At 42.5% G+C, this 26,866-nt stretch overlaps 1 protein-coding gene and 1 long non-coding RNA gene across 5 annotated transcripts; one reads left to right on the forward strand and one right to left on the reverse strand.

The window, feature by feature from the left end:
• Positions 1–1,768: 1,768 nt before the first annotated feature.
• LOC125694477 (uncharacterized) lies at positions 1,769–23,936 on the forward strand. Its single transcript, XR_007377577.1, has 7 exons — positions 1,769–1,866; positions 6,281–6,511; positions 6,612–6,733; positions 7,885–10,553; positions 19,022–19,220; positions 20,221–20,372; positions 21,105–23,936. It is a non-coding gene; the product is annotated as an uncharacterized LOC125694477 (long non-coding RNA).
• ALKBH1 (alkB homolog 1, histone H2A dioxygenase) lies at positions 4,939–26,863 on the reverse strand. Of its 4 annotated transcripts, XR_007377574.1 has the most exons (10): positions 26,680–26,863; positions 23,952–24,060; positions 20,192–20,354; positions 16,582–16,672; positions 15,255–15,448; positions 12,744–14,724; positions 6,570–6,607; positions 6,369–6,472; positions 6,209–6,271; positions 4,939–5,548 (listed from the first exon to the last, which is right to left on the reverse strand). XR_007377574.1 is itself a non-coding variant. In XM_048947749.1 (6 exons), the coding sequence occupies exons 1-6, from the start codon at positions 26,809–26,811 to the stop codon at positions 14,301–14,303; spliced, it is 1,113 nt and encodes a 370-aa protein (XP_048803706.1). In that variant the 5' UTR covers positions 26,812–26,863; the 3' UTR covers positions 10,583–14,300. The 4 variants fall into 4 exon arrangements, 1 of the variants encoding a protein (XP_048803706.1); XR_007377576.1 differs by lacking the exons at positions 6,209–6,271; positions 6,369–6,472; positions 6,570–6,607 and having other exon boundaries at positions 4,940–5,548; XR_007377575.1 differs by lacking the exons at positions 4,939–5,548; positions 6,209–6,271; positions 6,369–6,472; positions 6,570–6,607 and adding an exon at positions 10,591–11,298.
• Positions 26,864–26,866: the final 3 nt, after the last annotated feature.

The following is a 26,866-nucleotide window of genomic DNA, read 5'->3' on the forward strand; positions in this document are numbered from 1 at the left end:
CTGCATACTTGATGTGATGCGGGCTCCTTTTTAATGGCATGCTCACTTGTCACCCCAGCTCTAGTGCTGAAGAAAGTCCTGTTCCTGTAGGCACTGACCAGGTTCTGTGCTTTTTCTGTCAGCACTGAGCCAATAAGTTGATTTTTGTTTTTCATTTTTTGTGGCTTGCTTTCTTCATCCATAGAATCAGTTTAGTGAGACCATTACCCTCTCCATGGAAGACGAGGAGAAAGGCTGCATCTGTGCGGCATAATAAACAAAGCCCTAATTTACATGTAAATGTGTGTGATATCGCTGTAGCAGCAGAGTTGTACCAGTGAAGCCCTCCTTATATGCAGGCAGCTTATGTCAGCAGAATGGGGTGCTTTTTTTTCTTTTTTTTAGCAGAACTTTTCCAAGCACTGTCAGCCAAATCAGCAAAAAACATTCAATACCAATATAACTGCGTCCTCATTAGGACCCAGAGCCTCACGATAGTTTAATTCCTAACTTCTTTCTAGGCACTTAAATGCCTTTGATAGCCTGGGCCTAAGACTTAGCTATATGGAAGAGAAACCAAACACTCCTCCCACTAATATCCTGGCAAACAAGTTCAGAACAGATGGGGCCTTTCTTTATCAGTAGCTGCAAGCACTTTGAGAAATGGGTAGAAGCACTGGCAGAGGGTGTTATGGCTGACTTCAAGGAGAACTGCAGCTGTTTCTCCTTGTTCTGACAATGTTGCTGGTACCACAGGAAACCGGTCAAGTTCCCCCTTATTTACCTGGTCTTATGTGAAGAGCAGAACTAAAAGCCCTTGTAGACCACTGACACTACTGATAGGGGAGTGGAAGAGAATGCTCCATGCAATGTCACTTGGGTGGCTATCCTTGTTCCTCTTGTGAAACTCTGTGCCAGCTCCTGACTTTTGCAGCCCTTTGGTTGCAGCATGTATGAGAATCAGAGGATGCTTGTCCTTTGCTGAAGCCTTCTCCTTTGTAGCCACTGTCCCTGGTCCCATGGCTCAGCGACACAGCCTCTTTTTCGAACTGCGACACAGCCTCTTTTCTTCAACTCCATGTCCCTGTAGCCCCCAGTTTCTGACCATGAAGACTGTGGTATAACATAATTCTTGTCAGCTGAGAGCGCCTTGAGCACTTGGCACAAGTCCATAGAGGAATGCGAAGAGTCACTGACCTTTGAACATGCTTAACTTAAGGGAATTAAATCACAGCTCCTCACCTTGGCATTTAGCATTGAAGAGCTGCCATAAAGGTCATAGAGTCAAAGCTGTGAGAAACTGTGGTATCCAGCTAAGTCTGTCAGTTTGGCAGAGAGCTTGATCAGCCAGGGAATTAGTGGCAACAGGCATTACATGTTTATTATGTAGGAGTCAGGACTGGGCATATTGTCCTCTGACTGAAGTAGGAGGGCACGTGGGGCTGCAGTGTTCCATTGAAAACATGTCTTTGTTGATAGCGTTCATTTCATCCCTTCCTGATGCTTTTACATAGATGATACATGAGAAGAGAACGTCCTGTAGAGAAGAGAGAGGTGGCAAGGATGGTATACTAGCATGTGAGCAGCGACCAATCCTTAGCATGGAGAAGGAATGAAAGAAGGAGAAATTTGTCCCCCTTTGGGTACCACAGTTTTGCAGGTTTTTGTTCTCCTTCCTGTACTCTTTAGAAAAATCTGGATGAAGGGAGGAAAAGCTTGATAGAAGAGATGGCTTAAAGATTTGTTGTTATTGCTGTTTTTTATATACCCACCTTTCTACTTCCAGAGTGAGAAGAATCCTCCTTGAATGGGGACACCTCTCAAGGTCATTTCATGCCTGTGCAGAATTCACCCAGTATGTGGTGATGCCTTGCTGACAGATCCTTGGTAAGTGTGATATAGGTTCCTTTAGCAATAGGGGTCAGTAGGTTTTTTTGCATTTTTCTGATGACAAGTGATTTATTGTTTTTAAGCTATCCTAGATTCACTAAGATTTGATCTTAGATTCATTATGCATCCCCCACCCTCTGCATAGCAAATAGTCAAGGATATCTAGCCATTTTGAATCTTGTTAAGTTGCTGTCTTCATTGTTCAAATTACCATTTATCTATATCAGTAAATATCAGCCTTCCTCTTATGAGTGAAGCATGCAGTACTTCAGTGTCCATCTGCAACAGGTCAGTTCAATTCAATGATCCAACAGAAAAGAATCAGCCAGAAAATTGACTCATTTTCCTTCAGAGCAGTGAACAGAAATAAGAGGTGAGTGGGGGAAGGGTAAGGTGGTCATAGGGTAGATGTTAGAGGAAGCTACCTTTCCTATGAAGCAAATTGTTCTTGAATTACAAATATGGTATTTGGGGTGATGGGAGAACAGAGAGAAACAGCTACTTGAAGCTTAGTCCAGAGAAGAAGATGGGCACCGGAAACCAGAAGACTTATAAAGACTGCTGATTCTCCTTTTGATAAAGACATTATTACTCAGATAAGAAGAGAGAGACTTTAGCCATGCAGTGCAATGGGAGGGAGAGGGAGAAACTGAACAGAATCATTAATCATAACTATCTACTTAAAAACTTTCAATTCAAAATCAAAGTAAAAGCTGTATTCAATCTGGGGAAAGGAAAGATGTTCCAGTAGGGGAAGTGTGCCCCAGAACCAGGGATGGATGCTTAAGATTCCGTCAGAGGGACAGTGTGACATCTGAGGCAGGACACATACTGAGTGCTTGGAGTTGTCTTGCTTTCTTGTGCTGCTCACCGTGTGTGTTGATCTGCATCAGCCAAACAGGCTGGTAAGAGTGGCTCTGTGTTTATTCCCCTAATGCAGAAGAAGGAGAGATGTGTGTGTGGCAAGTGTAAGAAAGATATTCAACATTCATGGGAAAATCACAAGCCTGGCGAAGGTGCTGCAGGTCTGGGCCGTTGCTATATCAGACATAGCCATAAGGGGGAAGTGTGTGCTCAGACATTAGATGCCTTTCTCTGTGCCAGAGCTGTGTCAGCTTGGTTGGCTGTATGTAGGCTCTGCAGGCTGCAGAGACCCTTCCCGGGTTCTACCTCTGTGTGGGGCTGCACGTGGGGCCTCTGCTTTCAGAGAGGTACCCGAGGTCAGGTATAGTCAGGCATACAGGTAGTGAAGATGGGAGTGAACAGAGAAAGGAGATGCATGGGAATTATGTGCTTATCCCTTCTTGGAGAGAGGGGAGGATGTGCTGTGCAATCTTGACCAGTACTGCGATAACTGGGGCCACCTTGTCCAGAGGTGCTGAGCAAGCAGGTAGGGAAATCTACTTCAGCTGTGTGCTTGTACAAGTACATCAGGTCACTCTTCCATTAACTGGATCACACTCTCAAGAGTGGGCTGAAGTAAGCAGGGGGAGCTTGAGAGGTTTACGAAGAACAGAATATGGGCAGGCATCCTGCCTGCAGTCTAAGGAGACATTACCTGGGGCAGTTTTCTGAGCATTTTAGAGGCCACGTGTGTAGAGCACACAAACAAAGTAGTGGCAATGGAACATGATTGCAACTGCTTGGACCCTAGTGGCTGGTACAGTATGAGCTACCTCATCATTTGCTAGATGCCAGTCATTTGCCAAGTGCTGATTAAAACTCTCTGCAGCACAGAGCAGAAAAGGACACTGGTACTGTGTGATACAGAAACTTCAGGCTCCAGCAACTTTGTGCCTGCCAGGCCCAACAGGCCCTGTTAGCTGGAGCTGCCATGTATGTGTGTTTGAGAAGTTTCTGCTTGCTGCCTGAACTCACTGAGGGCTGGTCTGTACCTGCCACAGTGGCATTGCCCAAGCTCTAGCTATGCCAGCACCTTCTTGAAGAACTCATGGAATATGTTGTGACAGTGGCATCTCTGGATAGGACTCCAGGCTGTCTGGTGATGTAAATGAAAGCTGAGTTTGAATGGTTTGTTATGACAGCTGACTGTTACCTGATATCTGTTGATACCTGTCTGTTGCATGGTAGGGGGGTAGGGATGCTGCTCACAGCTCCTACCTACTTTGTTCTTGCTATGAAATGTGTTGCTGCTGTGCTTCTGCTTTCCTGCTATCAGCAGGGAGTTGGATTTTCCTTCAGGTACCCATAGGATACGTTGAGGAGAAACAGGATTGATGTTGATTTCCTATGGTTATCTGCCAAGAAGTGAGTGCAGCATGATCCAATCTGAAGCACCAAGTGACCTAACCATCAGCTTCCCTTGGGTTTTGTACTGCACAGTGGCATATGGCCTTGTTATAAATCAGTTTCCTGGGGCCTTTATTCTGTGCTCATCCCATGGAACTGAAACAAAATGCATCCAAAAATAATCTGCATAGGATCCATAGTCAGGTGTTGTGGTAAGGCTGAGGGAGGCAAAGAGTCTGCAGCTTTTGGTGGCTGGCAGACTGATTGATTTTGTGCTTATAAAGCATCTTATACCTACGCAGCAGAGGGGCCTATAGCTGTAGGAGCTGAGACTGTAAGTCTGTCTGGTTCTCTTGAGACAGAGAGTGCATGAGTGGGAGAGAGCTGAGAGAATGTGTGTTGCTCAGCAAGTATGTGTTGTGTGCATCATATATGAGGGATAGTGGAGGTTACAATATATCTGTGCCCTCCCTGTGGGGCAGCCATGGGCAGAGGGGCAATGCCTGTGTCTGGTTACATGTGCAGTCTGCTGCCTGTGCTATGCAGGGGGCAGATGTGTGGGAATGGCTGCATGTAAAGACACGAGAGGTTGCTTTGCAGTTAAATGAGGCACAGCATTACCATGGCGACCACACTCTCCTCTCCTTTCCATGCTAGATGCCAGGCTCCTAGGCAATTATTTTTGCATGTTGTTCTGGAAGGCCTGGACCCAATCTTCCTCTTACAAGAAGATTTGAGGATTGTGTTGCCCTCTCTCTGGACTGAAGAAGTGGTGAACATGGGGGTGTAGTAAAAGAGGGCCGCTCTTTGGGCACCTTCCACACTAGTTGCTAGTGCAGTACAGAAGCAGAACAACTGTGGTTTGAACTGCTATGATCATCATCCACACAGTGTTCTCAGGAGCAGTGAAGTGAGCCAGTTGGCAGTTGTTAGGTACATAGTGTGTGTGTGTGCAGAGAGCTGTCTGTTGGAGGACTTTGCACCCATACTGCAAGAGAGGTGCTCTAGGGAGCATCACAGTGAACGGCTTCAACCATAGCAGCAATAGGAGCTTGGAGCTCTCCAGTGATAGGTATTAGAAGGCTCTAAGGTAGACACAAGGTAACTGTGCACCAGAAGACAATGCTTCCTTGCACCTATTGTATTCATGTTTTTTGTGATGCCTATGCAGACTGTGTTCTCTGTTCTTACTGAGTAGGATCAGACCATATCCTGTGCTATAGACGCTGGTAAAGAAAGTAGAGCAGCATCTTCTAGGGAATAGATGTACTAAGATGCATTCCTCGGAGACCTTATTCCTTTCATCTTCAGAGGAATTAACTCTTTCATCAGCTCTCTAGGTTTAGTATTCACATGTCTGTGAGGTCATGCGAATCATCTCCCTCCTGTGTTCTCGGTTAAAGATTTGAGGAGCAGGATGCTTTGTGATCTGTGGAGGGGAAAAAAAAAATGGAGGAAGCCTAAGATGTCTGGAAATGATTGGGCTGGGGAAGAGCACTGATGCATCTTTTACAGACTTGTATGCAAATACTGGAAAGAACAAGGTGAGTAGGTGGTCGTGCCAGTCTGTAGGTTGAAGTGCCACATAATACCAGAGAGGTGCTGTAGACCATCACATTCCTTCTGTTGCACTGTAACATTACAGATGTGCAGAACATTGCTAGAGGCAACTGCTCAGTGCTCTTCCTCACAGATGCGCCTGTTGTAGCACATTGGCAATTGAGTCTTCGCCTTTCCCTTTAAAGGTTTTTGTTTCTAGCCCAGAAGAGCATGGTAGACTCAGATAAACAGGTTTTGTCATCTTGCAGAGGTCTGGCAGAAGAATATATAGCTGCAATTGTGTAAGGTGAAGCAATTTCTCTACTCAGCAGAGATTTGCTAATTCACACAGTCATGAGGTCTCATTAGAAACATATTTTTAAATGAAAAAGCAAGGAAATAATGCAAAATAGATTTGAGAATATTCCAGGCAATAGCTAAATTTTTCATGGTGAAAACCAATAATAGATCAGTCTGTGTGCTAGGAACATCTCATCACAAAAATATATCATGGGAGGCTTCTGCTATCTATTCTTGGCTTAGCACTGACCTTGGCTATTAGATCTCAATTAAGCAACGCTGACCAATATTTTTCTCTCTCTCTCCTGCTTTTCTGTTGCAGAAAAGAATATCCAATGTTAACAACACTGAGTACCTGCACACTTAATCAAAGAATAGGATACAGGGTTTCTTGGTAGGTTCCATATCACCTGAAAAAACAGCATTTCCTGTGTGAATACCAGGAAGAGGAGGCATTAGAGATCTGTGGAGCCAGGGATTGGAGCCTTCGGCGTTAAGCAGCCTCTGCTGTTCCCTAAAAAGCAGCAGTGATCATTGAAGCTTCAGGGAAAGAGTAAGTAGGTCATAGGGTTCAGAAGCATGCCATATCTTCACTTCTTATGTTTGCTCACCTGGAATCTTTCTTTTAACTTCTGTCCTTTTTTTTGTCCTAGGAAAAGAACTGACAGTGAATTAGACAGTGGTAGTGATAAGAATATACAAGACTTGCTGTGCTGCGTAAAACTCCTGTGATGATGAGGGAGATATCTGTGGACTGATTCCACTTTTGGCCCAGGTAAGTGTTGAAGCATCCAAGCACTGTGCCAAATCCAGATTTCTCTAGAGCACAATGACAGCCAGGAAGGGCTTAGAAATATCTGTCCTGCACTTCAGTTTGATATCCAGGATCAGCTGTCAAAGGCAGGAGCAGCCACAGATACAGTTGTTGGAAAGGTGTGCTTCTGCCATTCTCAAGTGAGGACAGGGTATTAGGCAAAGATGAGGAGTTCTCACTGCCAGATAATTAGCCCTACTGCTGGGAGTCAGGCAGGGAACAGGTGACATGGCAGAATCTTGGCTACAAAGATGGAGGAAGTGAGAAAATAACAGATTTTGTTGCACTGCTTGGAGGAGAATGAGAGGAAAATGGCTCATGAACAAGGACATAGTCATACAAAATGCCAGCCCCTGTGGGAGGAGCAAGAGAAACACCACATTGTCACCAGCATTGGGATGAGGATTTTGTAGACCAGTGTTAGTGTGAAGAGTGGAAGAGATGTCTCCTGCATGGTGCAACAAACCTCTTGCTTTCAGAGGACCTCCAAGGTGTTTTCAGCTGTCTGTGCTAAAAATAGAGCCTTATTTACTTGAAGCATTCAGCTGTATTTAGAATGGCTGTATTTAGAATATTATTTGCAATAGTGGGGTTAAAATCTTCCTGATTCTATGCCCCAAACCCCTGATAATCAGCATTTTTATGAAGTCAGGCGTCATCACAGCAATGAGAACAGTCAGACAAACCAGTTATTAGAAGATTAGTCCTGTTGCACAGTCTGTCCAGGTGCTGGCTATATTTGACAGAATGTCCGGCTAGCATCTGATTTCATTGTTAAAGGAACAGCTGAAAAGATTAAGAGAAAAAGGCCAGAATATATGAAAGTGTGCTGTCTGGAGTGGCAGAAAGCTGTGCCCACACTTGGTCTCAGTCACTGCAATGAGGTAAGACAATGCCAGATCAGTCCTCTCTATTCAAGAAAAGCTGGGACATCCTATGCAATAACTGTGAGTGAGAAGGGTGTTAGATCTTGCAGCTTGTCCTGTGCTCAGCATACAGATGTTGCATTTTCTCTGCCTACTTGGCTGTGAACAGTGATGTTTTTTCTTAGAGTAAATTATCTCCAAATATTTTGTTATTACTGCTACAGCTAAGAGTTTCTTCACACTCAGGTTTCCATCATCTCAAGATTTGTGTGAGGAGCCATCTCCTTATGAACAGGCAAGTGTTTCCAAAATTTAAATTCAGTTTGAAAACAAAGCTAATGTTAAAGTTTCAGCAACAACCAACACCGCTGCCTGATTGTTTTTATGCAAGAGCAGCACTTGAAAGATGAGTCTCCTTTCCAGTCTGCATGCTCTCCCCTGGCCTCCTCCATCATTTCAGAATCAATAGCTGTTTCTGATTGCACCCCTCCCCTCCAGACCCTGCTCTTTGCTACCTCATTTTGATTTTAATTTACCACTGCAAAATTGCAGTCATTTTTCCCCCATCGTAATTAAGAAACCTATCCATTAAGGAGACTGAAAACAAAAACAAAGCCTTCTTATCTGAGCCCTTAGCACAGAACAGAGACAGAAATGATTGGTGAGAAGATCAGGTCTAGAAAGCCGAGCCCTTTATTGATTCTTCTGGCCTTTCTCAGTAAATATAGAATGAGTTTTAAATTCACCTAGAAGGAAGCTAAAAGCCAGCGTGAAGTGCTGACTTCCCAACATGAAAGAATAAAGGAATAGTGTCTTCTCACCTGATTCACTTTTTATTCTCTCTGTGGTGAATGTTTCTTTGTACCTTGCTTTAATTCTATTTCAGTTTTAGCGTGTTTTGCTATAACTTGACATCGCTTGTGACTTTCCAAAGAGTAATGGTCTTGACCTAACTTTTGGAAGAGCCTTGAGATCAGTGCATGAAGGTGATTAGAAAAGCTGTTGCAAGCAAATGTCCTCCTTTGGCTCAGTCAACAGCACTGAGCACTTGAGTTAATAAGCATCAAGGGACCGTGAAGGAGGACTCTACCATTCGGTTCATTTCACACTAGTGCTAAGCTGTGTTATTACAGACACAAAAAGGGAGTCAACCCAAAGAAACCCCCAGGTAGTATACAGGGTACAGTCCACTGCACATGGAAATTTTTGTGGAAGGTGCTCATCAGCAACATAGGAACAATGTAGGAAAAAGTCAGAGATGGAATGGAAATGAGATGGGAAATGCCTAAATAGGGTTTGAAGTTCGAACTTTCACTGTACTGATGTGGAGTAATCATATTCTCTATTCTGAAGAGAGGGAAAGCTACTGTAGACTTTTACACTTCATCCCCTCTGTCCTTTTCCTTGTAGTAGTAGATGCAGTAGATACTTTCTGTGGTACCTATCTGAGCACAAACTCTTGGATGTGAATAAAAGTTGGATCTGGCTCCTTGCTGTCCTCTAAATGCTTACACCTTAGAGAGATGCATGGCTAGCTGGTTAATTCCTTCAGCATCTCTGTGCATAGTCAGAGCCTCCTAAGATGGGTCTTACATTTAAAATAGCAGGAACTGGATGGGGATAGAGCTAATTGGGCTAGAATTACTGTGGCACTTCAGATTGTTACTTTGTCCACTGGGACCCCAAAAACAAAGCACCCTGTCCATCCAGTGGATTTAAGTGAATCTAGTGAGTTTGGGAACTAGGATTCAGTCATTCATTTGTTGTTGGCACCTTGTTTGTAATAGAGATCAGCACTAGCTGAGAGGCTGGTCTATCACCTGAAACTGGAAAAGGTGTAGAGGAGGGTTACAAAGGAGCCAAGGACACAGGGGAGATGATGTGCAAGTAAATGTGGGTGTTGAGTCCTTCTTCTGTGTGGCACAGAGGAGGCTAAAGGTTGGGGAGTTACAAAAGCAGTGGAACCAAATTCTTAGAGGTAGTAGTAGATGGTAAGAGAAAAGCAAGGGAAAGAAATGGTGTTTTGGGAAACTCAGGCAGGACATAAGACAAAACTTCTTCATAAGGTGAGGGGGGCAGCGTTGGTACAGGTACTGAAAGAAATGGCAGTCATCATAGAGGGAGGTTTCAAAGTCTAGCATGGATAATCTGTTGGTGACAGTACTCTTTCAGAGGGAGGTTGGATGAGAATTCTAGAGGTGCCTTAAAAGCACTGTTTCTGTGGCCCATTGACTACAGATATCAATTGATGCAAGGAAAGACCTGTATGAGCTAAGCTGTAACTTGCACAACGGCAACTTTGATCTTATCTCAACTCCATTAGAGTATATGTGAATGTATTATTAGACAGTCTTCAGTTGTTTGCATAGGAAAGTTATTTTAAGGTATTTGTGATTGTCATTTACTAAGTATAAACAGCTGAACTTATTTTGTACCATGTTAAAACTGTGTCAACAGCATCTTGCGCTCTTGTACCAGATCAACTAGATTTGGTTATTACAATGCATAGACGCATTGGCACAGTCCAAAGCTTTTGAATGTAGTGGTCTTTTGAGGCCTCCAGCAACTTCTTTTTCTGGATCATTAATTCCCACACTCTGTGTACATCTGTTAACTTTTTGATGTAACACGTTCAGATGTAGGCAAGTCTTCTGATTTCATCGGAACTACAGTAAGCTTAGAGCTCACTGAGTTGTAACTCAATTTTTTATCTTCATTGAATAGGAATAAGTCTTGTCACTAATTACTTTTTTCTTTGTGTTAAATCTGTCCTGCTTGAGCTGTAATGCAGAGAATGGCGGTGACCTATGTAAGTGAAGATAAATCCAAGCTCTTGTCTGAAGTTGGTAAAATGCAAGCCAGTTTCAACCTGGACTTACAGGCATGGCAGTAAGATTGAGATACTGCGCTGTTATGTGGGTATTTCTTACTAACTAGCTTCTTCCCCATCCACCAGCTTCTCCTATATACTAGCTCAGCAAAGCATAAACAGCAGAGGTTAGATCCATTTTACTCCTTAGGTCCATCTTTTATCTGACATGGAACACTGAAGGAAAAAAACATCAACAAGCTCTCAAAGGAAAAATACCTAAGAGCAGAATCTTTAAGGCAGCAGGCATAGCTCTAGGGACTGCTTTGCCAGTAAGTTACTGCCTGGTTGCCAAGAAAAAAGACATGCAGTATATCTGTGTTGGGCACTACTGTGCAGCCCAGTTGATAACAGTGGATTTCTCTAGCACAGTATTATCAGGTGCACTAAAATGCTAAGTTTGTACTCGCAGTTTTTTCTTCTACTTCCAGTATTTATCCCACTGTACATTGATTCTGATTTAACTGCAGATTTTATTTCTCCTTTACTGTAGAACATTAAAAAAATATGTATCAGTGGTTGTTTGTATTCTTTTGGACAGATAGTTTATCTATTGATCACACAGTAAACAGAGTACATACGCTAAACAAGATGTTTCATTTCCAGGTGGATTTGAATTAAACACATCATTATTCTGTGGTAATTAGCTTATTACATACATTTTCTTGCAGAGCTAGCCTAGATGACCTCTTCTTTCCTTCCCCTCAACTGCACACAGCAGGGCATCCTAGAAGACTGATACCTATGGTACTGAAGCATTTCAGCTTGTGGCACTTGGACAGTGCTTCTTTCTAAAAAAAAAAAAAAAAAAAAAAAAAAAAAAAAAAAAAAAAAAAAAGGAACTTACAGAGATTATCTCAGCATGTACTCCTCTGAATAGAGGCAAATATTTGTGGTATTGACTGATATAAAAAATTAGGGCTGTGAAAAATCCTATTGAGTCATTGCAAACCTTAACAGGTAAAGTGCAAATGCCACAACCTGTTATTGGTACTGACCTGGCCACTGATTTCTAGTCATTCTGCCCTGAAGGAAAAATTAGTGGAGTACTTATTGGATGGAGGCTCATTACTCTGTCATTCAAGGGATGTTGTCTTTTCAAAACCATGTTCATGATTATAATTTGTAGAAGTTCTGTGGTTTGCCCATCTGTACTCTGCTGTTTGCTGTGAGCACAGTTGCAGACTTAACACTGCTGTTATTAACAGCTATTCAGGAAGTTCTTCCATTTTATATTCCTAGTCTTCATACATGGATGACTTCATTTCTTTGGGGTGATTTCTGATATGCCCATTTCTTGTTCTTTTTGTGGGTGTCTTACAAAATTATATTGAGTGTATTTCACAGTAGCATTAGATAGTAAGCTTGACTGCAAGTTTGTATCTCAGGTTTTCAGCACAGCCATATCTAAATAAAAAGCCGGGATGGACATCAATAATAATTATTGCTGTGTTTCAGCATTTACTACAATTTCAAACAGTACGGTTTCTTGTTCTCGAGTCACAGTTGAGTGGGACCCTGGGCAGCCTGGTCTAGTATTAGATATGAAGGTTGGCAGCCGTGCCTGTAGCAGGGGGGTTGGAGTTTGATGATCCTTGAGGTCCCTTCCAACCCAAGCCATTCTATGCTCTATCATATTTGTAGGGAATTGAAGGCATTTAAGAAATGAAAATGTAAAGATACTTCAATCTCAGCCTGGTTCAGTCAGGTTTAGTTTTTAACTGTCTAGATCCACGCATCCCCTCTTCTTTCAGCTTCAGTGATAAGGGTGTAGGTAAGTTTTATGTTTTTTTCTGAGTTAAGAACAGAGTTTGCCTTTTCATCTCATCTAAGGGAGATGAGCATTCTCCTCCCTGTCTCCATCTAAAGCCACTAATGGAGCTCCTCAGCTACTCTCCCAGACCTTCCCAGAGAGTTAACATTTCTCTTCTGGTCATATTGTAACCTCTCTCTTAACAGTATTCAAACTTCAAGCGCTCAGCTGTAACTACACCTAACCTACCTAGGGCATAGAAAGGATACTCTTCTGGCACGGAATTTGGAAGTAAGATACTAAACACCATATCTGATTATTTTGTTCACTAAATTAATGGAACTCATTGCAGTATTGTATGCAGAATTAGCTGTACAGATGCTGTATAATCAATGAATATAAAGATGTTAAAATTATGAAATAAACAAGAGAGTTAGGCAAAGCAGGTTAGAATAACAAAAAGAGAATAGATAGAAAGCCTACCCGCGTCCTGGGCTCACTGCAAAACTCCAGAGGAGGGATCTCCAGAAGAGATCCTTCCCCACTGGCAGTCAGCTCTTAAATGGGCCTAGGAGAAGTGCAGCCAGGCTCCACCCCTTCCGGCAGCACAGCTGAATTGCCTTCACCTGTGCTCCATGGCTGACTCATTGCTCACTTCAGTTGATCAATCAGAGGTTCAGGCCATGATTCAGCAGTTCCCATACAGATGCACACACAAATATTCACCTGCAGTGAATTAAGCAAATCAAACACACTCCTGTGAGGAAAAGATGCCATATATACACTAAATTGGACTTTGATACCGCAAGCTGTGCCACTCAGGAACTATCTGACAAACCCAAAAGAGCTCTTAAGCAAAGTGGCCCTGCAGAAATACGCGTAGGGCTTCTCTGCCAGAGCTGGCAGATGGCAGAGCAATAGATCTAAGAGATGCCTGGAGGAAACAGTACAAGGGATGCAGCAACAGCATGAACAATACATTGAAATAACTAACAGGGAGAAAAATAAAAGAAAAAAGAAAAAAGCCCCAAACTGATAAAGATCTTTAATTTAAAAACGGAGTAAGTTTATTCATTGGAAAGTGCAACAAAATACCCTAGGGATAGAGCATTCCACTCCAACAATTAAAATTGCATTAAAAAAATCGATAGGAAGGTCTGAGTCTTAAAGAGAACAAAAGGCAGTACTTTTCTTTGTTTCAGTATATCTTTGTGCAGAGATGCTGATAATTTTCTTTTTTATGTACTCAGTCTACAACTTCATTGCTTTTACTTGGAGGACATTCTGTAACTTACAGATACTAGCTTGAGGCTGCAGGACCCTGATCTGCAGGCACTTAGAGGAGGCAGATGTGAAAGAATGGGGGTATAGGACATACTCAACTGGTATTCTAATGCTGCCCCATGTCATTTCCCTTTAAAAGCTGAGGTATGCAAGAAGTCCAGATCCACTCAAAATCATTTTCTGCTGCAGCTGGGGGGGCTGCAAGCATGCAGAAGGAGAGCACAAGGCTAGAACAAGCTTACCATGTGTTGCTCAAGGGAGCTGCTAGTTTCTGATCACTGAACCAGTTTTTGCAGTAGAAGTAATTCACTTGGAAATGCTGCAGGTAGGTTTCATAGCAACCTACTCTCCCTCACATTTGTTAACGCACTCCAGCTGAGCTTTACTAGCCTGATTGGCTTCTTTAATAAATAGCAACGGTATCATTTGCTAGCACTTTCTGCCCAATTATTTCAAAATATTTTACAAACATAACTGAACCAAGCTTACAGTTCTGGCATACAGATCAGAAAGCTGCAGAGAATACATCATAAAGGGAACCAAGTACAATAAATGCCCACAGCAAAGTTCATCTTCTGAGTCCTAGTCCTAAATTTATCCTTTCTTGTTTTATTTCTTCATCCCAGACCGCAACCTCTTCCTTACAGCAGCAAGGACTGCTTTATTCTACAGCTGTTTCTGAATGCCTGTATAGACAAAGACTTCTGGTACAACTGAGGTTGTCCATTCGGTCCACGTTAGCACAATCTTTGGGTCTCAGCTGTCCATATTTGGTTTATGTCTCTTGGCTCTGCTGTTCTCCTGATGGTGACTGTCTTCCGAGGGTACCCGACTCTCTGTGTTTGTCGCAGACTCCTCTGGAAATTTCTGACCCTCAGCCAACACCTGTCGAATAGTCATGTTGATACGGGAAGACTGCAAGTACTTGGCACAGACTTGCCAATCCTCATCAGAGCTGTGCTCAATGACTGAGCCAACAGGAAGGTCTGTAGAAAGTGCCTGGTCGAGGCACGAAGGCAAAGCTGTCCCTTCAGGGTTGGGAAGGACACGGGGGACAGCATGGTACAGCAGACGGCTGAAGCCAGACATCACCATGATATCTCCACTGTGCATGAACATTGCTGTTGGGGCCTCTTCCCGCTTCAGGCCCCCAAGTAAAAATATGGAAGATTGTCCAAAACTAAAAATGGTGTGAGGATAGAGAGAGAAAACAAATTGAGGTAGAGAAAATTGTATGTACAATAGGAAAATATTAGCAGCAACTGCATTTCTTTAGAGAACAACAACAAACTAAACCAAAAATGCCAATGGACTCCTTGTTAGAACACGGAGAACATGGAAAACAGACCAAGAGGACTAGTTTACTTTAGACACAGTGTGAGCAGTTGCTCTGCCCAGTTTTGGTGTTCTCCTGAGGTATTTCATGCTTGTTGCTTAGTACCCAAATTGCCACTCTGCTGCTTTAGAACATAACCGTGCCCTGTACTGACAGCAATTCCACTGAGATGCCACATCCACACTATTCAAGCAGTCTTCAAGCAACCTATGTCCGTGAGCTACAGCTTCCCAAAATTCGGGTCTTTGGAGAATAATTATATGCTCAATTAACTAAGCACATCATACTAACTTCCTATAACCATATATGATTATGGTAAAAACAAATAAATAAGTAAATCCACCATGCCTTCAGTAACACTCAAATGGACTCACCTGAATGATAAAAGGGGACGAGAATGGTCTAGTTCAGACTCATCTACATGAATTCCCAGGGAAGAATCAAAGTGATAATAGTTCAAGATCCCTGCTTGGGCTTGGAAACCCCGGAATCCACAGGCTGCAGCCACTTGTTCTGACAAGAATGCAAGGTCTGAGGGGAAAGGAGTGTGATGATTTGCTGAGTACTTCTGGAGGAAGGAAAGTGAAAAAAAAAACAAAACAAAAACACAAAAAGAGCAAACCTAGAACATCAGAACAGCAAATGCAACCGGAAATAAACAATGAATCATATCTCAGAAATCTGGCAATAGTCATAAAGAAGGACTACAACATAGGTATGACAAAAGAAGTTTTCCTCAAAACATTTAATGCTAGGCCTATGCTGAACTTGCCTGAATTAACAGTCTTTCATTTTAATCATGGAGTTGAATGTTATAATTAAACTTGAAGTTGATATACTAATACGAACATCGTGAGGATTTACCTCAGGTCATTCAGTCACCACCTAATTCTGCTAATTGAGAGTTCTGTATCTTACCAACAGAGCTCATCTCAGAGCTCTTAAACAAACATCTTTGCTCCTTTGAAGGATAAGACAAACCCACTTCTCCCTCTCTTCCTCAAGTGATTTTGACTGACAAGAGTGAAAGGGAGTAATCAAGTTTTCTTAAGGCCTCAAAATAATATGCTGATCTGATAAATATAAGGCTGCAAACTGATTTGCTTAAGTGTCTGTAATACACTGATAGACTATATATAAGCACTCTGCTGTCCTGTCTCAGCCTCTATCTTACTCAATCTGCTGAACAAGTTTACCTGTCTCCATTATTGAGGAGCTCCAGAATAGCTGTTAGTTGGTGAGACTGTACTATATTGGTTCAGGTTGTAAGTTCAAAGTCACATCTTAAGCAGACTTTTCCTGCTCTCATCCCTCCACTGAGGAGCAGCATTTCTCAGAAGTACCTGTCTTCGAACACGAAGGTCAATCTTGCTCTAAGTGCTTTTGATACATTCCCTTTTAGAAAGGTAAAAATGCTCACTTATGCTGAAATGGAGTCATAGGTCTACAGCCAAGCACATGCTACTGTGTTACCTTTTGAAGCAAAGAAGGCAGCAATGGGCTTTTGCTGTCAAATCCTCCACAGTGAATCCAAAAAGGTGAAAATGTTCTTAGGAGCACGGTGTTACAGCTCTTCCTCCAGACTGTTGTGTAGGATCCTATGAACCTTACTAAATTTTATTCCATAATACGCTCTTTCTGTCTGCAATCCTGAGCACTTACATTGAAGAAAAGAAATGGAAAGGAATTAAATTGCAATACCTTGGTATCCCAATTGTAATGGTAACCAAGGGTCACCCAGCGCAACTTCTCCAGTAAGCTTCTGGGCTCACATTTACTGGAACCTTTCCTTCTGCAGAGACAAAATTGAAAGAAACAGGATACGTGCTAATTTCTGAGAGATTTCATGATACTATAGTATGCAGTAATGAGATTCACTCATCCACGTGAGCCTGTTAAAACCATCAGTGCTAAACTTTTATATTCATTTTCCTTTTATGCCACCGTTCATTGTTGAATTTTCTGTTTCTGAACTGCATTTCAGAACGAAAAATTCAGTTCATTCAAGCTGCACCAGTTGTGGACTCTACTGCCAATTGCTGTTGTATTTGTACTCTGGTGCCTAAGCTGGGATATCATACAGAGAAAACACAGTGAACCGGCACACACTTATAAGTCAGAATTAAGCATGTACTATTTGTGCAGCTGGAAAAGAATCTGTAAAGATCTAAAACGTATAAACACAAGAATGAAATATTTCAGGCACTTAATGGAGAATTACAAGAGAAATGTGTTAGCTGACAGTGTAGTATATGAAGCTGTAAAACACTCTCCTAAGCAAAAGGCCATTAGTTCTGCTGCTTGGTAATTTTACAAGAAGCCCTTAGGATGAATTAGCTCTGTAAGGTGACTTCAGATATGAATACATGCATCTTGTAATGTCAAGGAATTTAGACTATGGGTGTTTTCTATCCAGGATGTCACAGAGGACCAAAAATACACTCGTTTTTTTTTTGTTTGTTTGTTTTTGTTTTGTTTTTTTTTTTTGAGGAAAGAGCAGCATAATGCATACAGAACTGTTTTCCTCAAGTGACAACCCTAATGCAGTGACCTCACAACTATTTTCCCTTTGTACTTGAAGATGTGGAAGGCAGGAAGAGACCTCAGGGATGGGCTTCTACTATGGCTTAAAGAAAAGTCCTCACAAAGTTACACCAAAGAACACTACTGTAGTGAATCAAACAGAAGCATGCTAGTGACAAATACAAAAAAGAAGGTAGACATATCTCCTAGTCCACTTACACCAGAAATTTCAGTTTCTTTTCTCATGCTTAGTCGTGAGATATGGTAAAGAAAGAAAGGAAAGGAGGAGACAGAATTGAACAGTAGCGCCAGATGGTCGGCTCTCATTTACAGCCTCATTAGTTCAGCAAGACATGATCTTTACAAAACTGAATTAATGGTATCTGTGCTGCCATGGTCAAGTGTCAGCCAAGCATGTGCATTCAGCGTGCGTTTCTACTGGATACACAGCTTGTTTCTGCCCTTCACTTTATTGATCTTTAGTATTAGTAGCTTGTAAGCTAAGCTGGGAACAGGAATTAAAGGCCAGTTTCTTTACCTGTAGTGATTTTTTCACAGCTCACTGAATCTTGAAAGAAAGTCATCTTTCCAGTTTCCTTTTTTGTCACAGGGTAATAGCAACTGTAATTGCCATAATGCAGCAATACAGTACGCATCAAATACATGTTGCTTGGAACAGTTTATGGAGCCTACCAACAAGTAACAACATTTAGAAAATTAAGAGGCCACAAGTCATTCCTCTGCATCTTCCAAACAGTAAATTAATGTTCATAATTAAACATTTTTTCACCTGCCTTCTGAAAACGCCCTTCATCTTCTTTAGCTACTGTGTTAATGTTCACACAGAAGCAGGAACACTAGCTCAGAAGGTCCGGATTCCCAGAATTTATTATTTTGCATATGATATCATAGGTGACTGATTAGAAGGGGAAAGACTGGGGTGTTACGTTTTTGGAAACAATGAGTTCCTAAGCTTGTAGCAGAGGTGCTCCTGCAAGAAGACACTGAGAAGTTCAGGCTAAGCTATGTTACAAAGAGAGCAAGACTGAAGAGTATGAGGGGAGATGCTCTGAAGCATTCTTTTTCTTTACTTGCTGATAAATGATTCCATCCATAAAATCCTCCGAACTGTTTTCTCACATATGCAGGCATATGTATCCCTCGCAAGGACACGCGTCCTCTACACTTTAAGTCCTCCACTTTGCAGAGAGAGCACAGTGTACATTCCTAGGAACTGTATGGACTCTCCCTACCTTATGATTCCTGCAAACAGCAGATATGTTATGATCCAAGCACACTTAGGTATCTATCTGATGGAAGATTAAAAAGCCTTGAAGAAGAAGATGGAAAGATAAAAAACTTTGGCAACAGACCTCCCTCTAGCTAAGCATGCTTTTTCTCCACTCTCTGAAAAGTTCTCACTCCTAATTACCAGACAAGTTTGTTAGTTTGATCTGCTTCCTGCTAGGTAAAGCATAGATACAGCAGCTTGCAGATGTAAAGAGCAAGCCGAATGCTTAATAAAACGTGGTGTTCCTGCCAGCCACTGCTCTTCCAAATGCTCTTTTCAACTGAACTAGATTCAGCTGCAAATTAACCTCTGTTCTGATCATTCCAGGTGTGCAGGAGGTACTGCTGGGAAAGGTCTGTCAAGCTGGAATAGTACCCAACCTTTTTCAGCTGTAGGGCACAGTCCACAGTGCTTTCAAAGAATAATTTTTTCATACGTGATGGAAGAAAAAAAAAGGCATTTGAACTTCTGTAACAAATTCCAACTGAGCCTGGAAGACTCAAGTGCAGTCTAACTTCTGTCTCAGGTATGAATATTTAGAAGTTCAAACTTTGCTTTGGCAAATCCATTTCTTCTGGATGTTAAGAATTTTATTTATTTCTTTTTTAAAGAAAAATCTCAGCACATCCATTTTCCTAACAGGCTGTAGCAAAAGATGAGAGCTGCAGGGAAATCTGGTCACTCCAGCACATGACACAGCCTTATCAAAAATAAGCAATTAAATCAACAATGATAAATAATGATTGTATGCTGTAAACAGCATCTAACTTCCTTTTATTTTTACAATTATTATTTTTTTAAAAAGCTTAGATTTTAACGTTTCCTGTTTGAATTTAAAACTTGGACAAATTCTCCATTAATCTCCAAATTGGGTAGAAGAAAGGCAGCTTTGTCTGCTACAGAACTCTGATCCTGTGGGGATCTTTCAGAGTAAACAAGATTGACATTAAAATGGCACACATTTAATTGCCGTCTCAGACTGGATGAAAGAAAAAATCTGAAAATCAAAACATGGAAACTGGTCAATTTGAGTGCACATACAAAAAGGTGAACGTACAGCTTTTCAATTACAGCATAGTAGATCCAGCAGCTGACTGGAAAGAAGAGCTTAGCAGGCACAGCATGTTTGGAAAGGATCCATTTTGCCTCAAGAAAAACTGAGGTTTTAGGAGCCCTCATGGTTCCACTTGTAGTTGAGCTTTGCAAGCTTCTGAGCACCACGACATCAGCCAGGGTTGCTGTTTTACCCTAGACTGACAGATTTGGCATAATTTGCTACTAGAAAATCATATTGTTAATGTAAAAGAAGAGACTTAACAAGGATGCACATCATACAAAGATACATCTTTAACTTGGCATGTCTGACACGATCTGTATACTGCCAGCACGTACTCAAGTCTTTTTCAGCTTCCTTTCCTTGCCATTTTTAATTCAGCCTTCTCAGAGCTGAGCACTTCTGGCTCTATTAGTTTTGACTAAAGGTTGTTTGGGACTCACCTCAGCTTTTCCTTGCTTTGCCCCCACAGATCAGCGGTCTTCTCAGGAGCCATATGCAGGTCCAGGTTGCAGACATTGGGTTTCTGGGTGTATAACTTGAGACACTGTTTCACCCAGTGACGCTGGCAGCCCGGAAGGAAAGGGTTTTGTATGAAGATAAACCCTGACCAGGAAGAAGAAGGTAGAGGGGATGGGTGAGAAAGTATGGTTAGGCATATCCCTATTTTTAATAAAATCACAGCAAAGGAGAAGGGTTGGAGGTACCGAAAGAACACCTTAGGAATCTATTAAGAGGTCCGAAAGGTTAAGACCTACTGTTTTTTCAAAACAAAAACCGTATCCCTGTAAGTTAGAAGGCATGGAGGGCACTCAAAGGGAACAACGTATCTGTGTAAAGCATACAGACTGCAGGTAGATAAAGGGGCAAGAACTCGGAAAGCCAGCTGCTTTGGAGTAAATTTGATACTGAAATGCTTCAGCAGAATTCTTCTCTTTAACCCTTTAGTTACAGTTTTTATAACTATTACAGCTATTGTAATGGTTAATTTATAGTCTTCAAAATGACCCTGTTACTGTCTCAGAATCACAGAATGGTCTGGGTTGAAAAGGACCACAATGATCACGCAGTTTCAACCCCCCAGCTATGTGCAGGGCCGCTAACCACTGGACCAGGTTGCCCAGAGCCACATCCAGCCTGGCCTCGAATGCCTCCAGGAATGGGGCATCCACAGACTCCTTGGGCAACCTGTTGATTATGTTCACTTTTTTCCATTATCCACACAAGGATAAGAGCTGAACTCAACAGGCAGATGTTTAAAACATCATAGTTAAAACAGAGTCCCATTTTTCCTCTTTCCCTACGTTTCTTGCACTGTAGTCTTGTTAACCAAGCGCTTCAATCTCTCTTCCCCAGCTGCAGAGCACAGCTCAACTAAGTACCTTGGGTACCTCTACTTCACAAAGATCCCTATGCATCATCCCAAAAGCCAAGTGCTTCCTCTTTTACACGGCCCAGCACAGAACCAGAAACTGCTCCTACTGACATCTTAAAGATTATAACCATAATAAAACCATAATACGTAGCACCATTTGTAGCTTTTCCCCATCCCCCCTTTCCTGAATCTGGGAAAGGATAATAAAGCACAATAATAAACCTCCACACAAAAAGAAATTTTGCAAGGCTTTGGGTATGCAGCTTTCAAGTTTCATTTCTGCATACAAAGTTGTGCTGTATCAGCATTCTGTATTCATGATGCTGATACATTTTTGAATTTTGTTGGGGGGGGGGGTGTTTTTACTTTTGTTTTTTAAATAAGGGAATTAGGTTTCACAACTCATTAATTAAGTCTCAGAACTCATTCTGTCTTCTTATTGCTACTTCATTGCTCCTTCATTGTCATGAACTGCAGAGAGCAGTCCACAGGACAAAGTTCTTAGAATGTAAACTGTTTTCTCCTTTGCTTTGTGCTTATTTCCAAACATGTGTGGTTATATCAATCTTTACACTTTTGTATGCTATTACTCAAATTGAATGAAAATCAAACTGCATTCCAGCTACGTTGCTGTCATCTATTAATTAATAATGACAGCACAATATATCAACAAAATGAAGTAAATAAGTAGCTAATGAGCACAGTGATTTAGCCAAGCATTTCAGGCAGCTTTCAAGCAACAGCCCAAACAAGAGGGTTAGCACAGATGTAACTGTGGATCTGTTTGGTCCGTATCTTAACAGAAAGGAGTCCTTGCCGTAAGATATGCCATTGTTAGGCATGTCTTATATTTAAGGATATATAAGGATACAAGCATATTAGGATTCTTTACTGGATTTTTTCCCCAACACCCCAGGGGTGTTTCCTTCCAAGACAAGATTGACAGCACTGATGAATGAGAGTGCTGAGAAGATGCTATTAATCTGTATCATACTTATTTTGAGAATCAAGGCTTTCTTTCAAAAACTGCCAATTCAGTAAGACTCACCAACACATTCACATACAAAGAAAGATAAGGATACAGCAGGAACGAAGGAAAAGGAGGTTTCAAGGTTTTGCCCTATTCTGTCTTTTTGAACTTGCAGTCATATCGAGGCAAACAGACAAAAATAGATGAAAAAGGAAGAAGGAAGTCTAGGTTTCTCAGCAGGATACAAACTTGCCTTGTGGCCTTTATAAAGCGGTAATAAAAGCATGGAAAAATCTTCCTGCCAGCGTATCTCACAGACCTCAGAAAATTAAATTAAGTGGTTAGAAAAAGAGCCTTCAGTATAGTCATAAGACACCATCATTCACTTCATTCTATTCCCTGCACCTTCAGTCTACAGGTAGCTTCCTTACAGGTCTGATTACAACAAGTTTCTTTGCCAGAAACATTAAATTTACTTTCTGTTGGCCTGTGTACAGAACAGAGTAATAACATTGCCCTTTCTGTCAACAGCTTTTGATGTGCAGTTTTAAAACATTTTACTACCTACATGAATTACACTGTACTAGGGATGTATTGCCTCCAGGTGCTAATGAAGGAATTGAAGCCCAGAGGGCTAATTACACACAGAACTGAGAGCAAGAATCCAAGCATCAAAGGCAACATTTTTGGCCTTGAAAGAGCTCAAGTGAAATAAGCAAAAGAGGAATTCCTTGGGGATCTGTATAATAATAAAATCTGCCTTGAGGACACAAATGCAGTTTTTGTACTGCAGCAGAATCCTGCAGCACACTGAGTATGAAGGTCTCCAGCCTCAATCTTGGTAAGACAAGCAGGTGTCACTGAGAACAACCTGTCATAAAAGCAGTTTGTCTTGGAGGACAAATTGAGTCTGAGTCAGTAGTGCACCCTTGTGGCAATTAAGGCTGATTGCACGTTGGCCTATATGACTAAAAGCTACTTAAAGAGGGACTGTGAAGAATGGAGCCAGATTCTTCTCCACGGTGCACAGCAAGATTATGGGAAGCAAGTTACAAATTACAGCAATGCAGATTGTGATTAGATAAAAGGTGAAAAAAAGAAATCACAGTGAGAACAGCTGAGCACTGGACCAAGTGCACAGAAAGCAATCTCTGTCTGTGGAGGTTTGCAGAACTCACCCAAACCAAGCTCCCAGCAACCTGATCTAACTCTCAAACTGGCCCTGCTTTAAAGCAGAGAGGATGGACCAGAGATCTCCAAAAGTCCCACCCAACCTGACATCTTTCTGTATCTCTAATAAGTGACCTGAAGATCTAGTATCAATTTCAGTTTATTTAAACAATGAACCTAACAAAATTATTCTGTACCTTACATAGGACAAGAGGTCAGTATTCACTTCCCATATACCAGTAAATAGGGGCCATGCTTCAGGCCTGAAGTGGCTGTATTTCAGTCACTTATCTAATGTTTATGATATATGTTGAGGAGGAACTGATGCTGCGTAAGTATAACATTTCTATCAAAGGCCTTGGCAATGTGGATTCTTTCCCACAAGGGATGGTCTGTTTGGTTAAGATACCATGAAACTACTGGTTCTTCTGTTCTAACCTCCATGTATCACTGCATCTCATCCTTTAACTGATGTGTTTGTCCTCCTGCACTTAAAAAAAAACAAAAAGCATAACAGCAAACCAACAAGAAGAAAAAAAAAACCCAACAAACCAACATCACAAACATTAAATTATGCTGAGGTAAACCTAAGTAGATTTTTCAGATGGGGGAAGAAAGATAAAATGGAGGATGCCTGAATCAGAAACAACAATGTTGCAATTATTTTTCTTGAAATCAGAGCACCTACCTGGGTACCCATTGAGGCCGTAGGCTTTCCACCGGCTGACTGGTTGCAGTCCTGCCCTGCAGGCATCTTGGTCACTGACTGAAGAAACACTGAGCTGTGATCTGAACACCTGGTAAAAGAAAGCAGATCTGTTAAATGGAGGAAAAAGAAGCAATAGACACAAAACTCATTCAAAAACAGCACCTGTAGAGTGCTATCATATTCCATTCAAATAAAGGGAACCTTGTGAAAACAAGGGAACTGTTGTCTGAACAACTGCAACCAGAACAGGACACACAGAGCTGCAAAAGAGCTAGTATCTACAGATTTTACAAGACTTAGGAATTGGGAGAGACAGCCTTCATTCATAAAGAACAATTTGTATTAAGAAAAAGATCTGCACTGTTTATCCATTTCCACATTACAGCTCAATCTGTAAAAACTATTTTGCTGAATATCAATCTCCATGAGAGAGCAATACGTAGTCCTTGTAACACTTTACATCTTCAAAGCATTTTCCAATCACAGTTACTGCTCGGAATTCATAGGATAAATGACTGTTCTCATCTGTAATTACAAGAGAAAAGGGACAGTGATGAAGTTGCCAAAACAGTCTGATGTAAAGGACTGCAGAAACCCTATAAATGCTGAATACCACATTGTTACCACTAGGGTAAGGACCTCAGGGGTCAGAAGGATGTATTTTTTCAGTGTAGTACACTGGATTGCAATAATACCTGTTTCAACTGTAATAAGCCCACATTGTTTCTGAAAGAAACATATCCACCTCATTCTCACTGCTTTCCTTAGGACTGGGAACTTTCCCAGGGAGGACATAGTAGAGGTACACTGGTTTTGTTGCAACTCAATTCCCCAGTCCTGTTCTCTGTACAGCTGTGCAGAAATACAGCTTTATGTTAGGAATTGGGGAAATAAGCAGGGGGAGGTAGACAAGACTTCATTTTGTACCAGTTTAAAGCATACATGAAATTAAGGCCCAAGTGTGAGCGCTCCCAAATGAGGCAAATGAGGTACAAATCAGTTGCTACAGGCTGAGAAAACAACTCTAAACCAGTACTGAGGGGCAGTTTCTGGCAACAAACTCAGTTTTACCAACTTCTCAATTCTGCCAAAAGCAGCTCTGTAACTGCCAGCCTTGAAGAGCTTTATTCTGAGTCTTGTCTGCAGAACACACCCAAGAGGGAAACTGCTTTGACTGAGCCTTTACTGTTTTTCCATCTTCTCCAACTGCTTACACACCGGCTGCTGCCAGGGCTTCCCAAGAACAAGACCTGCTCCTACACTGAAAGATTGTATGTGCTGAACTAGTAAAATATGCCTTGTAGCAGAGCAGCTGGGGATGTCACACTTCACTGGAAATCTCCATCACTTGAAGCACTCTTCAGAGAGAAAAAGAACAACAGTATCTAGGCCAATCTGGCTGGCCTGCAGTCCTTCTTCGAGGGAAAAACTATATGCTATTAACCTGGGGGGAAGAGGAATCAAAGACTCTTTCACTAAAAAGCTGTCAGCTAATCCCAGAAGGTAAGAGGCACAAGAGAACGACACAGAGAGAGGACAGATGCTTGTGATGCTTTCGAGGACTGTAAACTTCCCAGAAGGGCTGTAACGCCAGAATCCTTTGATAAAGTATTGCTGCAAGCTCAGGAAAGGCTGAAATGTTAACAACTACTCTATTCAATGCTAGTGCCTGAACAATTTTCTATAGGTCAAGTTTTGTGTCCAGTTAACGATATCAAAACTATTGTCTGAAAAGACAGAGAAGTATGTACTATAATACAACAATAAAAATAAAAGGCTAAGTATTTGGAATATGAAAAACTAGGTCAGGTTTCATTTTAGCTATACACCTACCCTCATTATTTGCATAGTCTCATAGGGAATCCAAATTTTAATACTTCTCCAGGAGAGATGTTACCCTTTTATTAGGTGACAAAATAGGAGATGAGCTCCAAGGACTGCTTTCCACAGCGCTTCACCCACATGGTGAAACTACTAAACCACACAGGTACAGCTTTCAGAGGCTCTCCCACACACGGCTAAACCACGTGGTTGTTGAGACAACAGGAAAAGGAACCTCGCTGAGGGGAGGGCTGCCCCAGTTCCAGCCACGTGTTCCTCGGGCGGCAGAAACACACCCTGGCCCCTTTCTGGCTCTCCACGTTTTTCCAGGCCCAAGATATCTGGCAGGCCCAGAAAACGGCGACAGCCTGTTTGGTTCTCTCCAGTAACACACACTTCTGGTGGAGGCTTTGGAGATCACACTGCCGCGCTTAAATTTATCTAGCAGCAGCAATAAGCAGGCATAAGCAGAAAGAGTATCTCTGCAGAGAGGATTTCAGTTACTGTGGCAGCTTCGGGGATACGCCCGCGAACACCAGCATCCCTCACAGCCCCCGGTCTCGTGGAGGAGCTCTGCACAGCGGCACCACCCCCAGCCGTGACACCCGACACGAGGCGCTCCACCGAGGCGGTGCCCGGGCCCGGGCCGCTCCGCGCCTCACCGTGGCGGGCGCCGCCGCCCATCGTGTAGGGCTCTGTGGGCACTGCCCTTCGTAAGGCGCCCACCTCCGGCCCCGTAAGGCCCTTCGGCACCGCGACGACGCGGGAAAGGCTCAGGGACAGAGCTCGGATCCTCCCGCGGGTGGAGGCAGGCCGGCACGGCCCCGCCGTGCCACCCAGCTGCCCCCGGCCCCACACTATGAGGGCGGCGACGGCGCGCCGTTACCTGCCCCCCCGGCGCGGAGAAATCCACCACCCCCCGCAGGTCCGCCGCGTCGCGCTGCCGGTAGAAGCGAAAGAGCCGGCGGAAAGCGTCCTCCCCGCCCTCCCGGCCCAGCGCCGCCGCCCCCGCCGCCATTTTGGTTGCGCCGCCGCGGTCGGACGGCGCGCGCGCTGCCGAGGCGGGGCGGAGC

This window comes from Lagopus muta, chromosome 6 (genome assembly GCF_023343835.1).
Source record: "Lagopus muta isolate bLagMut1 chromosome 6, bLagMut1 primary, whole genome shotgun sequence".
NCBI classification, from domain to species: domain Eukaryota; kingdom Metazoa; phylum Chordata; class Aves; order Galliformes; family Phasianidae; genus Lagopus; species Lagopus muta.